Source organism: Rattus norvegicus, chromosome 9, assembly GCF_021556685.1.
Source record: "Rattus norvegicus strain SHRSP/BbbUtx chromosome 9, alternate assembly SHRSP_T2T, whole genome shotgun sequence".
Taxonomy (NCBI): Eukaryota; Metazoa; Chordata; class Mammalia; order Rodentia; family Muridae; genus Rattus; species Rattus norvegicus.
In genome coordinates this window covers 103613661-103628212 of record NC_141542.1, presented here as the reverse complement: position 1 = coordinate 103628212, position 14552 = coordinate 103613661, and the positions used below count along the sequence as shown (strand labels likewise).

General features: G+C 46.2%; 1 protein-coding gene across 3 annotated transcripts in view; it reads right to left on the bottom strand.

Moving 5' to 3' along the window:
• Sag (S-antigen visual arrestin) overlaps positions 1-14552 on the bottom strand; it is a 39520-nt gene that overhangs the window by 5840 nt on the left and 19128 nt on the right. For all 3 annotated transcript variants that reach the window (XM_087564797.1, XM_087564798.1, NM_013023.3), the window contains exons 10-13: positions 10940-11012; positions 6457-6594; positions 4119-4196; positions 1587-1610 (exon numbers count right to left, since the gene is read on the bottom strand). In XM_087564797.1, the coding sequence (XP_087420923.1) occupies positions 1587-1610; positions 4119-4196; positions 6457-6594; positions 10940-11012 (313 nt within the window). The remainder of the gene's footprint in view (positions 1-1586; positions 1611-4118; positions 4197-6456; positions 6595-10939; positions 11013-14552) is intronic.

Here is a 14552-nt window from a genome sequence, read left to right as displayed (position 1 = left end):
TGGGAACCAAATTTAGAGAAAAAAAAAAAAGCCACATCTTTGTTAAAAATTCTCTAAGGCTGAATGACGGATTAGAAATCCCGTCACTGGGGCTGGGGATTTAGCTCTGTGGTAGAGCGCTTACCTAGGAAGCGCAAGGCCCGGGGTTCGGTCCCCAGCTCCGAAAAAAAAAGAACCAAAAAAAAAAAAAAAAAAAAAAAAAAAGAAATCCCGTCACTGTGGAGAGTAGGAATGCTGCAGCTCTAAAGACAAAGTTCTCATGTGTATCTTCAGACATTAGTATTAGACCTGGCATCCTTGTATCCTTTGGGAGATACACAAAGAGACCCCTAGCTTCCACCAGCCCCAAATCTCAAATTGCCACCATCCAAGATGGTACCTGAAGTGTATAGCAGAGATTTTCCCACCTTGCTATAGCCTGTGTACCTGATATTCCCACCGATGCATTTTTTTAAAAAAATACCTTGATTTATGATTTTTTTTTTGTTCTTTTACTATTAAAAACCTTCAGTGACCATGTCAGAACGTGGTATTTGGAGACCTGAACTTGTGTCCCCAGGTCATTCTAAGATCCACTCTCTTTGAGTTGCCAGCTATGTCCTTACATCAACACCACTGATGGGTGAATAAACAAAATGTGGTATGTCCACACAATGGAATATTACTCGGTCATGAGTAGGGAATGAACTGTAGCAGATGCTACAAATGTTTAAGTAAAGCCAGTCACATAGGCCATATACGGAATTTGTTTTTGAGACAGTTTCTATGCAGAAGAAGCTGACCTTGAACGCTGAGAGATCTGTCTGCCTTTGTCTCCAAGTGCTGCAATTGAAGGTGCACCTCACCGTGCAGAGAGATGTGGAGCCCAGCCAGGCTGACCTAGAAATCTCTATATAGTCAAAGACAACCAAGGACGAATTCTCCTGCCTCTACTTCTCCAGTAGTTGGGATTACGGGTGTGTAATCTCAGGTTTATGAAGTGCTGGGAACTGAACCCAGGTCTTTGTGCTTGCTAGGCAAACACTTTACCAGCTGAGCCATATCACCAGCCCCAGCAGAGAGGAATCTATAGAGACAGAAAGCAACCAGTAGTTGCCAGGGTCTGTGGGGAGGGAAAGGAGTGATTGCTTAACAAACGCTAGGTTTCCTTTACAGACCTTAAAAACAGTTTAAGAAAAAAAAACTTAGTCGGGGTGATAGTTGTATGACATTGTAAATGTACTTAATTCTGTGGTGTATCTTTAAAAATGATTAAAATGGTAGAACATCTTACATAGCTTGTATGCATTCTACACACGCCAATGACAGCTGGATAGAGTATGCTAGTGTGTGTGTGTGTGTGTGTGTGTGTGTGTGTGTGTGTGTGTGTGTGTGTGTCCTTGCCCCTGTGCACAGCCTACCGTGGTCTCCAGCCTCTCGGCTGCTAGTGACACTTCTTACCACACATCTGAGTCACCATGCATCCGTTACATTATCTTTAAGCACCGCTGCCCAGAAACTGGTTTTTACCAGTTTCTATTTGGTCACAGGCTCCTTGTCCTCAGCCTGCAGGGAGCTGAGTGGAGAAGGGAGGCAAAGAGGCTTACCTGGATGTGAGCTCTCCTAGAAAGCTGGAAAGCACAAAGCAGACAGTCATGGTAAGTCCCCAGGGGCCACACAACTTCAAGTCCCAGGGTTCAAAGGCAGGACAGTCCCCGACCCAGCCTGGTAGGCGTAGCTTTTGCTCTCTAGCATAAATTTCCAAATTCCCTGGGTCACAGGGTCCCTCAGTGCTCAGTTTCACTGCTACGTGCTGTGGGCTTCCCATCTTTCTCCAAAGGATTACTTAAAAGTAGACTCACTTAGAAACGAACAAAAGCCACAGAACCAGAACCAGAAGTTTTCTGCCACCCTATGGTGGCGGAGCATGCGGCCTCGGTTCTCTCAAGAAGCAGAGGCAGTGGGAACGTCTCTCAAAATACATTTTAAAGTCTTGAGGGAGAGGGAGAGGGAGAGAGAAACTCCCCGGCACAGAGGCCACTGGGATGCACGGTTATAGCTGTCCCTGTCTCTCTGAGTCTTTGGGACACTGGTTTTAGAGCCCCTAGTAGGAGTGTTCCCAGTCTCAGTGTCTTCAAGAGTTGGTACTGAATTTGCAAACGACCCACACACACCTTTCCCTAGACTCTGAGCTACCCCTACTTTATTTACAATGCCTTAGGAATAACGGACTGGGTTGTTTAAAGAATAAACAAGGTGAACGGCCTGCACACAACCAGTTCAGAAACATTTTGTTACTGTGTCTTATTTTTGAGACAGGATCTCTTAATGTAGCTCTGGCTGGCCTTGAACTAGAAACTATTTTTTTCCCCAAGTATTTTCAATTTGTCATTTGTTGAAATTGATAAAGTATTCAAAGATGTGGAGAATCGACTGCGTCGCATGCATGCATTTACTTATTATTTATGTTTACTGTAAGAGGAAGCTTCACCCTGTTTTTAGACCATAGGAGGGGAAAGGAAAGGAAAAAAACATTTGATTTGAAAACATCAGGAATATCCAGGACAGTCAGGGGCTATGCAGTGAGACTGTACATAAAAAAGGAAAGAAAGAAACAGACGAGAAATATAAATGCCATGTTAACCAGATATCCAACTCAGAGCCAAGCAAAATTGGGGAACTCTCTCCCTTCTTAAAAATAGGGACGTGTGTGGAGCCTCTCATGGCCAGGCTAATGCCACCGCCCATCAAGAGAAAAAACCAGCAGGGCTGGGAATGGAATCTGAAAGGAAAATGGGAATTCGCTCCCTTCTGTTTTGATTAGAGTAAGGATGATGATATTCTCTCTCTCTCTCTCTCTCTCTCTCTCTCTCTCTCTCTCTCTCTCTCTCTCTCTCTCTCTCTCTCTCTCTCTCTCTCTCTCACACACACACACACACACACACACACACACACACACACACACACACAAGGGACCAGTGTGGCTGGAAGGATGGTTAAGAGCACAGACTGTTCTCTTTTGGTTTTGTTTTTTGAGAGAAGGAGAGTCTCTCTCTATAGCCCTGGACGGCCTGGAACCTGATATGTAGACCAGGCTGGCCTTGAACTCGCAGAGATCTGCCTGCTTCTGCCTCCCTAACGTTGGGGCTGAAGGTCTGCACCACATGCGTATTTACATCCATGTAGGCGTCATAGCTGTACACATAAAATAAAAATTAAAAAGTCCTTAAAAGGAAACCATTTCTTTAGAACTCTGGATTGCAGTAATTTTTTTAATGAAAAGGTGACCCCTAATTATCTGATTACATGTTAGGGAATGGAAGGAAGGAAGCTACTTAAGGACAGAAAAGTCTAAGATGTAAATAAACTTTTCTTTTATTCCAGAATCTATAGCAATCCTCTTACTTAAATTTCCCGAGTAGTGGGGTTGCGAGTGTGTACCGACATTCCGTACTTGAGTATGTCTGTTTTTTAAGACAGGGCCTCATGTACCCAGTCAGGCCTTAAACTTTCTAGGTAGCCAAGGATGACTTTGAACTTCTGGACTTCCCAGCTATGCTTTGCAATGCTGGATCACAGGCACACACACCATGCCTGCTTTATTTGGCGTTAAGGATCAAAGGCAGGGCCTTTTGCCTCTGAGGCAAACACTCTACCAACTAAGCCCCAATTTAAAAAACAAAACCAAAGTCAGTCACTGTGTATCATAATGCTTCTTAATCCTCCCTCAGACTCCCAAAGGTGGCTCATGCCCCCACCTGAACCCTAAAGGAGGAAGATTTACAGAGTTCATTAGGCAGCTACTGATCTTCCTGAAATTTGAAAATTAAACCGATGTCATTCTCTTAAAAAAAAAAAAAAAAGCAAGGCAATTTACGTTTACAAAGGGGTCTGACTGACATTCTGTCTGTCAGCCCTCACTGTGTGTGCAGATGTACACCCACTTACATTCAGTGGTTTTCACAGTGTGTGTATTTCCGTTTGCTTCTCCAGGACACATTGCCTTCAACAAAACTACAGAAGCTGACAAACGGAATCATGCCAAACACTACATAGGCATCAGTAGGCATCTCGGGCTTACTTTGCCAGTCACTGAGGAGAGGGACAGGCCACACAGAGATGACACGCTGAACACTTACCCTGACACCGTGAGCTTCACTTTGATATGGTATGACACCAGGATGCCCATGACGGTCCGATCGATGCCCTCCTTGATACTACCCAATCAAGAAGGAGAAGGGTTATGAGAGCAGAGCCAGCGTGGGAACCATCCCTCTCCTGCCAGGGCCATCATTCGGAAGATGCTGTCCCAGAACTGGAGAATTCCACAGTTTGGCCTCAAGTCTTAGAATTTCACCCACTCATGGAGCTGGGGAATGGGTTTTCCCCATCTTTCCCTAGGGTGCTCACAGAGAGCACAACATCATCTGTCTTCCTTCTCAGGACTCAACCTCTGACTTAAATCACTCTCCTGTCTCCTCCCTCTCCCTTCTCCTGCCCTGCCCTGCCCACCATTCTGTAGCTACTGAGTCCTCAAGTCCTGAAGCCAGAGAGTTCAGCCCATCCAGGTTCCAACTTCGGCAAACAGTCTTTGAAATGCCTTTGCCATACCCTAAAGTCCCTAAGCACCAACCTTGCCAACTCCTAACCCACCTAGAAGGTTCTTCTCTGCACCACAACTCCTCCAGTCCTGTCCCCCACTCCCCTGGGAGCTGGGGACTGAACCCAGGGCCTTGCACTTGCTAGGCAAGCGCTCTACCACTGAGCTAAATCCCCAACCCCTCCTCCAGTCTTAAAGCCTTCCTGGACACAAACAGGTAGCACTGGGCCTTACTCTCTTGGGCTCTGCTCATGAGAAAGCCAGAGACACTCTCCTACAACTTGGATCAAGGTTGTTCTGAATTGCACCCAAAAGCAATGTGTGCACTGCAGCCAGCATGGCACCTGACACCAAGGATGCACAAGGAGAGTGACATGTGACCAAACGGAGTGACCATGTTTGAGATTCCTACCCTCAATCAAGTTCCTTGGCGGACATTTTGTCACAGACCAGTCTCTCCTATGACCCAACATGGAAGACTTAAGTATCCCATGATGTCTCGCAACAGGAATTATGGGGTAGAAAAATGACTACGATATCTGTAAACTAATGTGAACCACAACAAAATCTCAACCCTGAAGGCAGGAGGCAGAGTGAAGTTATGTTGGCAGTCCTGGGCTCTGGGGCCAGGGCAGACAGGAGAACTATGTCTGGCCTGAGGTCTCCTGCCGGATCATGTTCTCTAAGACTACAGCACTCCCCAAAGAGTATCATCATCTGGTGGAAGGACAGAGGCATGACCTGAGGCCACACTGTTGCTGGGATTGGTTTGTAAACTTGTGCTATATGGAAGACCCAAACACAGAGAACAGAACATGTCGGAGACTTCAAGGGCTCTCCCTGCCGTTTTCCTGAGTGGGAAAGCCAGGGCGGAGTGGACTTGCTTAACAACTAACTCTTTGCAGAAGGGTGTGCATCAGATTATTCACCCCTTGAAATTGGTGTAGGGCATCAATTTTCTTTCCCTGGAATTTCACATACATGCTTTAGAATCTAACATAGATGGTTGGCAAATTATCCTCAGAAAATCCCTTGATTCTAACCTTCATTCTGCCAAATATTCACTTGTATTCTCTGATATAAACCTCACAAAATGTGAGCTACAGGTCTCTCTCGGTCAGGACACTCTTGCTCCCCTTTCTGTTGGGCATCACTTCTGAAGGGATCACCTCGTCCTCTTTCGTACTGGAGCCAGGAGGAAGACCCCAGCACATCCTATGGGAGAGGGCAGTACATAGGCCGCATGCCTGTGTTTTGGTTCCTTCCTCACACCTTCAACGTTTAGTAGTTTATAATCTCACAGCAAATGAGGCCTAGAAAGGCAGCTAGCAGCTGGCTTCCCTGTGGAATTTTTTCCCCTAGATTTTTTTTTTTTTTTTTTTTTTTTTTTTTTTTTTTTGCCTAAACCCATCTAGCAGTTCTCCAAAAACAGAATAGGCAAGTCAGCTCCTCTTTTCGACGAAATCTGGTGCATATCAGTTGCCAGTGAGTCTTCTGACTTTTCCAGGTGGAAATGAACAAGTGAAAATAGTGAAATACAACTCAGTTTATGTGTTCAGACACCACACTTTACATGCATTGTTCCAAATAGTCTTCGTCACTGGCCTGTGACATTGGAACTGGTGATTACTCCCACCTTACAGATAAGAAAACTAAGGTTCTCGGAGAGCTCAAGGAACTTGGCCATGGCCACCCAGAGGGCAGGCAATGACACGTGGTTGGTATAAGGCTATGCTCAGAGCTAACCCAGGCAACCACAACATCATGCACACCACATTTGAAGTGGGGGCATTACTGATATGCCAGCCTGTGAGCCTCTAGGGAAGCCCAGTACAGCCCTGCACCGATGACCCACGCACAGAACATCCAGGACTCACATGGTGCTGGAGGCCAGGTTTGTGTCCTCATGCTTGATCTTCCCATCCAGCGCGATGCCTCTTCTTTCTCTGTTGTTAGCCAGGAGGGGCACCAGCACCAGCGTCTTGGTCAAAGTGCTGTTTGGCTGCACTTTTTCCCTTGAGGAAGAACCATAGAGTTTTGTGGCTGTTATAATCACAGTTAACACCATGTCCTGGCCGCCATTGACCCCTCAAGATCCTATCTGTCATGAACCCTTTCAGAGTCAAAGTTCCCTTTACCAAAGGGACATGCTGTGTGAGTCCTGAGCTCGGAGGCAGCAAGACTGTGATATTTCAGGGATGGAGGGATGCCTCAGTTGGTAAAATGCGCATCATATATTCATGAGGGGAGGGAGCCCTGTGCTACCATGAGCAGTGTGTCTGTAAACCACCACTAGAGAGTTGGAAGACAGATCTCAGGAGCTCATAGGCCAGTCTCACTCAGTCACTGACATCCAAATTCAGTGAGAGACTTTGTTTAAAAAAAATAAGGTGTAGAGATGGCTCAGTAGTTGAGACTACTTGACTTTCTTGCAGAGGACCAGAATTCAGTCCCCTGCACCCATGTGGCAAATCATAGCCACCTGTAACTTTAGTTCTGGGGATCCAATGCCCCCTTTTGGCCTCCAGAGGCACCAGGCACAAACGGGATACACACATGTGCACACACATATTCATAAAACACACACAACATGTAACATGCAACACACAAACAACACACAGCGCGCGCGTGCGCGCGCGCACACACACACACACACACACACACACGTAAGGTTGGGACATTCCCTCAAGCCTCTTGACCTGTTCTAAATTATTAAAACCTCTGAAATGTTTTGTGGACCAATAGTCAGCAGTGGTGGTACATACCAGTAATCCCAGGACTCAGAGGATGGAGACAGGAAGATCATGAGTTCTAGACCAGCCTGGACTACATAGTGAAATCCATCTTATAAAAGCAAAACTAAACAAGTCCAGAAGTAAATGCAACACACTAAAAAAAACTAGCTGAGTGTAGCGGCATTGGCCTTTAATCCCAACACTTGAGAGGCAGAGACAGGAGAATCTTTAGTGTTCAAGGCCATCCTGGTCTACACAACAAGCTCCAGGACAGCCATAGAGAGACCCTGTCTCAAAAACACAAAACAAACAAGATCAGCCAGCCTACATGTCTAAGACCCCAGTCACTTTCCCCGAGAGACCTCCTAAACCCCACTGTGGGCAGTGTCAGCAAAGAAAGCTCACATAACCACTTATAACCCAGATCAGACTGATCGGTCTGCTTTTTGTTCAAGGAGGCATACCTCTTCCTTCCTCCTTTCCTTCTTCCTTCCTTCCTTCCTTCCTTCCTTCTTCCCTCCCTCCCTCCCTCCTTCCCTCCCTCCCTCCCTCCCTCCCTTTCTCTCTCTCTCTCTCTCTTTCTTTCTGGTTATTTTTTGAGACAGGGTTTCTCTGTGTAGCCCTGGCTGTTTTGGAACTCACTCTGTAGACCAAGCTGGCCTTGAACTCAGAGATCTGTCTGCCTCTGCTGGGATTTAAGGCATTCAATGTCACTGCCCAGCTTGGCTCAACTCTTTCTTTACTGGGGCTTCTTCAGAGGGCTGTGGGTTTCCCTATGAGTGAAAGCAGAAGGAACCCCACACTGAGGGGCGATTCTGGGACCTGGCTAGAGACACAGCATTCCCGGGGTTCCAGAGTGGTACCTGGGCTGGACAACTCATTCTGCAGTGCACATCCTAGCAACCAGGCCTGGGCTGAAGGCAGAAGGTAGATGTGGCTGGGAGCCAGCATCAGAACCACTTCCCGAATGAGTTCCCAGACATCTGGAAATCTGAACTGCCTCCCACAGGAAGGACTTCCCTGTTTGCACCCCACCCCCCAGGAGTTTAAAGCAGCTTCTGCTTCTCCTGCCTCTAGTAAGTACAGGAAACGCTTTGCAAAGTTTTGCTTGAGCTAGGGGTGTTCACATCCTACCACCTGGGATGTGGTTCTTTCTCTCCCCCTCCCCTGCCTCCCTGTCTCCAGCTTGACTCTAGAAGGGAACCCTTGGGCTAGCCTTTGCTGTAGTAGAATTTGCAGAAGCCAGGCCCATAGCTGTGCCCAGGGTCATGATGATCTTACACTGCATGGTCAGCAGCAGCCTACAACTGATGTTTGAGCTGGTTCGAGGAAGCCTTCCTACCAGAGCCCCAGGAGCTGGATGTGACTAGAACAGTGGCTTAGGCTCTTGCAGCCTTCTAAGTGACTTCTACATTGAGACCAATGTGAGAGTTTATCATAATGGGATTGTGCCTCAGAGATGAGAGAAGCACAACTCAGGATGTGTCTGTGAGAACATTTTCAGAGAAGATTAGCCCAGAGGGAGAGACCGCCCTGAATACAAGAGCCACCATCTGAGAGGCTAAAAGCTTGACTATAATCGAAGGGAGGGTGGGTATAATGCCAGCATTCTCTGTTTCCTGAGCTGCTCTGCCACGCCCACCTTACTGTGATTGATAGAAACTGTGAATGGAAACAGGTATTCCTCGTGATGGTTTGTTTTCTCAGATATGTGCCTCAACAATGAAAAAGCTAACAGAATCTGGCCCCGTTTCTAGAATCCTCCAGCCCCCGGGGAAATCTTAGAATGGTGTCCACTCTCCTGAGGATCATTTGGTCCACAAAGCACACATAGTTTTTAATGAGAAACAGGAAATGGGATACACACACACACACACACACACACACACATACACACACACAAATACACACACACAAATACACACACATACACACACATACACACATACACACATACACACACATGCACACACATACACACACATACATACACACATACACACACATACACACACACACACACACACACACACACACACACACACACACTCCTACAGTTATAGGGCATCTGCCGAAAGATTCCCCACTCTTTGAACAAGATGTGGAACAAAGAGCCTGCTAGAAGTCAGCTATGAGGCACTCTTTTCTTTCTCAAAACCGTATGCCTAACGTTTAAATGCAAGCCTGTCTTTTTCTTTTCAGTAGCAGCTTACTCTGAAGTTGGATTTTAAATATGTAATATGATCTCGATGAATCAGGTTTTCTTTCCTTACCACACACCCCTCCCTTCCACCCCAACCTCACTGTCGCCCTGGTAATGTTTTCTGCATAGAGCACGCTAGCTAGAAAAGTGGAGATGCGCAGCCAAGCCCCTACCCAGCCTGTGTATTAAATGAACGCCTCCTCCCAGCACAGCACAGAACACCTGGTGGGCACAAGCAACCGTTCAGGGATGCTGTGAGCATGTGAATCCACTGAAGGGAGGCAGTCATTCACAAAGAGCTCAGAATGGATCCAGTTTTCTGGTCCAGTTATCACTGCGGCAAGATTTTCAAGCTGCGATGATCAAAAGAAGCCCACACTCGGGTAGGGCTCACCTCGATCTTTCTTGGGAAGCTCTTGGGTGCTTTGCTGTGTTTCGTAGCTAAACACCTCCTCTTTTTCAACCTTCCTACTTAAGCTTAGATTAAAATGCCTTTTAAAAAATATTTATTGGGCTGGACAGATGGCTCAGCGGTTAAGAGCACTGACTGTTCAACCAGAGGTCTGAGTTCAATTCCCGGCAACCACATGGTGGCTCACAACCGTCTGTAATGGGATCTGATACCCTCTTCTGGTGTGTCTGAAGACAGCAACAGTGTGCTCACATACATAAAACAAATAAATTTTTTTAAAAAGCTGAAAAATATTTATTTATGCCCACAAAGGCCAGAGGTATCAGCTTTTCTGGAGCTGTAGTTATAAATGAGCCACCTAACATGGCAACATACTTAGGTACTCTCTCTACATATACATATACATATACATACATATGCATATACATATACATACACATACACATATATATACATACACATATACATATACATACATACACATACATATACACATGCATATACATGCATATATGCATACACATACATGTACATACACATACATATACATTCTCTCTCTCTAGCCTGACTGTCATGGAAGGGCATGGTAAAGGCTAGGATGACAGCCTTTACTGTAGTAGAATTTACAGAAGGACTACGCCAGACATATTACATATTATGGCCCTAGCCTGGACTAATAGCTCATTTAGTCATCTTCTGGGGGGCAGAAAGAGCATCTCATTCCTGTCAACCCTTTCCAAGGATACACAGAGCCCCCGTTGTTCCCATGGTGACATTGCTCTCTAGATTTCTCCCCTCCCCTTGTTTATGAAGGTCTCCCAGCCTAAGAGATGGTCCCAGAGGCAAAATAAAAACATAGCTTAGCCTGCCTTGCTGTATAGCCCTTGATGTGAGAAAAGGGGAAGAAAGCCAGGCTAGGGGACTGTCAGAGTATTCTAAATCCCTCTTCAGAAGAGGAAGTTGACAAAGTGGGCTGCCGCCCAGGAAGTGGAAAGGCAACCGCTACTTACTGTGTTTCCTCCGAGGCCACAGGCTTGACGTAATAATCACTCGAGTAGAGAACCACATTGGCTATTTGTTCCACTGCAAAGGGAAGACAGGCGTATGGTGGTCAGTGCAGCTCCCCCCGCCCCCCATACCCTCGAGGAGACACACGGGACTGTTCAAATCCAGCTTTCTCAGCCCTCAGCTTAAAGCAGCAATTTTTCAAAGTCTGGTTTCAGGCCATTTCTGTACACCAGTGACTTGCTCTGCATTAATTCCCACAGAAACACTGGGCTCTGAGATTCGGCTACAGGGAATCCCCCTGCGCCCCTTTCTCCGAGCCCATAATCTCTTAAATCAAGCTTGAGGATTAGAAGAAACAATTTAAAGTGCCCATCACAGCACCTAACTCATAGGAAGTCATTAACGTTTTGTTTCAGAAAATTCCACAGCTTCTCTCAAAAGCTATTGGTGTTGTTATTATCCGATAAACTTTGAGAAATATTTTTATTTGGAAACAGGTTTTACTGTGTAACCCAGGCTGGCCTCGAACTCAGAGTTCTACCTCAGGCTTCCAAGTGCTAGCTAGCACTACAAGTGTGCACCGCCATACTTTGCTGAGAAGTATTTTTTTTTTTTTTTTGGTTCTTTTTTTTTCGGAGCCGGGGACCGAACCCAGGGCCTTGCGCTTCCTAGGCAAGCGCTCTACCACTGAGCTAAATCCCCAACCCCGAGAAGTAATTTTAAATACAACGATACATGATCAATTTTGCAACTGCTTCTCAAAGTTTGCTTTTCCGTTCTTTCAAGATTGAAATTATAACCCCTGGGTGACATTATTTTTAAAATTTGCATCACTGGAGGGGATCAGAGACTAGTCAAGGACTTGGTGGGACATGAGGACAGCTTGTGGGAAAGGCATTTTCTCCTTCAACCATGTGAGTTCCAGAGATCAAACTCGGGGCGCCAGGTTGGGAAGCTGGCCTTCACTGTGAAGAGGAGGGCTTCTCTGGGGAAGTGATCTGGTTGTGGGGACAGCACCCTCATGAGTGGAATTTGTGGCCTTAACAAGGACATTTCAGGAGCTTGTTGGAGGATGAGGTTCTCAATAGATAAAGCCTGCCAGCACCTCGATCTGAACCTGCCCGTCTCCAGAACTGCCAGAAATAACTATGTGTTGTTAGCTGGCCATGAAGGCACATACCTGCAAACACCAGTACTAGGGAGGCCGCAGTAGGAGGAGCACAAGTTTAAGGCCCACATCTCAGTGTGTGTGAGCCACCTAGTTTATGGTAATTTTGCTCTAGCAGCCTGAAGGGACGGACAGACTACACAGATCAAGGGAGCCATTGGCACCGTAAGCAATATGCTGAATGACTCATTCCTAACAGAGATCCAAACCAATATGAAACAAGGCTGAATTAATATTCACATTAGCCGAAAGGAAAAAAAAACCGTAGATTTTCTAATATACACGTACACGATTCCTGACCTTCATTTCGGGGGAGGGGGGAGGAGTGGAATATCTGTCTGATCCTGTCTCAGCCCATTTTCTGTTGCCCTAGCTGAATAACAGACAGGATTACTTACAAAGAATGGCGGTTTAATTAGCCCCTGGCTCTGGAAGCCGGAACTTCCAAGTGGTGCTGGCCTCTGATAAGGGCCTTCCTGTTTGATCGCGATAGCAGAGGACCTCAAACAGCAGAGGCAGGGCAGGTATGCTAATTTAAGTCTCTTTACTTCATGCAAAGCCACTAATGTCATCACAGGCCCTTCCTCAGAACCTCATCTGACCCCTGCTACTTCCCAAAGTCTTACCTGCAAATATCATTAACACATGAATGTGAAGATCAAGTTCCCAACACTCACCACACTCACCGTGGGCACAGCCAAACCACAGCAAATAATTGGGCTATGTAACCATCTGGTTTGCATGGGGCAACCCCTATTTTGTATGTATGTGAACATGTGTGTATGTGTGTATGTATATACTGAAGATGGAACCCAGGACCTTGCCTACGCCCAGCAAGCAAGCTACAAACTGAGCAACATCTCTAGCTTTTTTTTTTTTTTTTTTTTGGTTCTTTTTTTTCCGGAGCTGGGGACCGAACCCAGGGCCTTGCGCTTCCTAGGTAAGCGCTCTACCACTGAGCTAAATCCCCAGCCCCTCTAGCTTTTTTATAAACTGGGATTTCATGTAGTCTAGTCTGGCCTCTGCATGTTGCTGTGGCTGGCTTTGAACTCCTGATCCTCTTGCTTGCCCAGCGCAGTTACAATGACTAATGTGACACTGAAATTCCATATCCTTTGTCCAGGGTTAACTGATATGACTACTTACTCTGACATTGTCAATCTACCTTAGCTTGGCCATCAAACATTTCAGTGGAAAGTCGAAGTCTGAATTTATTCTCCCTGATCAATCCATTTTGGTTTTTGTTTCTTCATTTCTTTTGCCCACAAAGGACCTACGCATGTTGGGTTTGATCTATACTTTTTTTTTTTTTTTTTTTTTTGGTTCTTTTTTTCGGAGCTGGGGACCAAACCCAGGGCCTTGCGCTTCCTAGGCAAGTGCTCTACCACTGAGCTAAATCCCCAGCCCTGATCTATACTTTTAATGTCTTAAGAGAAAAGCTAGGTACGTTAGCCATACTGACTTCAAACTTACAGTCCTCCTGTGTCCTGAGTGCATGGATTACGGGTATGTGCCACAATGGACTAAGGAAATATAAACTAGTAAGAGGGGGGATGCTTCACTCTGGCACATAACGTAGTTGGTCTTTACTAGACACTCATTCGAAGTAAGACATCACATGCTGTTCATGAAGCACTTCTATTGGGGGCCCGTACTTAGGGCCTATAGGCCTGAGAAGGTGGGCAATGAGCCAACTTGGGTTTCAAAGATGACATATCTGGAGTCCGCAGATTAAGCCCAGTGTTTTAAAATCTAGTGCCATGCTCACACGCTTGCTGTATCGGTCAGCAAAAACTATCAATTTCCAAAAAGGGGGAGTGGGGCTGGAGCATGGTTCCTCAGTTAAGGTTAAGGTTTAAGCCCCCAAACCCACAGGGCAGCTAACAACCATCTGTAACTCCAGTTCCGGGGAATACGATGCCCTTTTCTGGCCTCCTCGGGCACTGCATGTACATGGTAAACAGGCATACACACAGGCAAACACCTGACACATTAATTAAACAAGCAAACAAAGGCAAAAAGGGGGAAGCTTCTCCCTGGACTCCCCAAGTGAGACCTGGCTCAGAGGGTGTCTCTGGAAAGGCATGATCATGGGAAGATGGGAAGGCTATCTATTGGAGACAAAGTTCCAAGACAAAAGGCCACAACAGTGAATGGAATGACTCGTTTTGAGGTAGGGTCTCCCAATGCCCAGGCTGGCCTCAACATAGACATATAGCCAAGGGCAACCTTGAACTTCTGATCTTCCTGTCTCTACCTCCCACGTGCTGAAATTCTATACGTGCTATTCTAAACTATTCTATTTAGTTTATGTGGTGCTGGGTATCGAACCTAGAGCTTCCTGCATGCTCTATCAACTGAGGTGTGTCCACAGCCTGAGTGTGGTAACTTCTAATGTCCTTCTCTTTTTTGGATCCTATCAGCCAAATGGCGGTGGCATATGACTT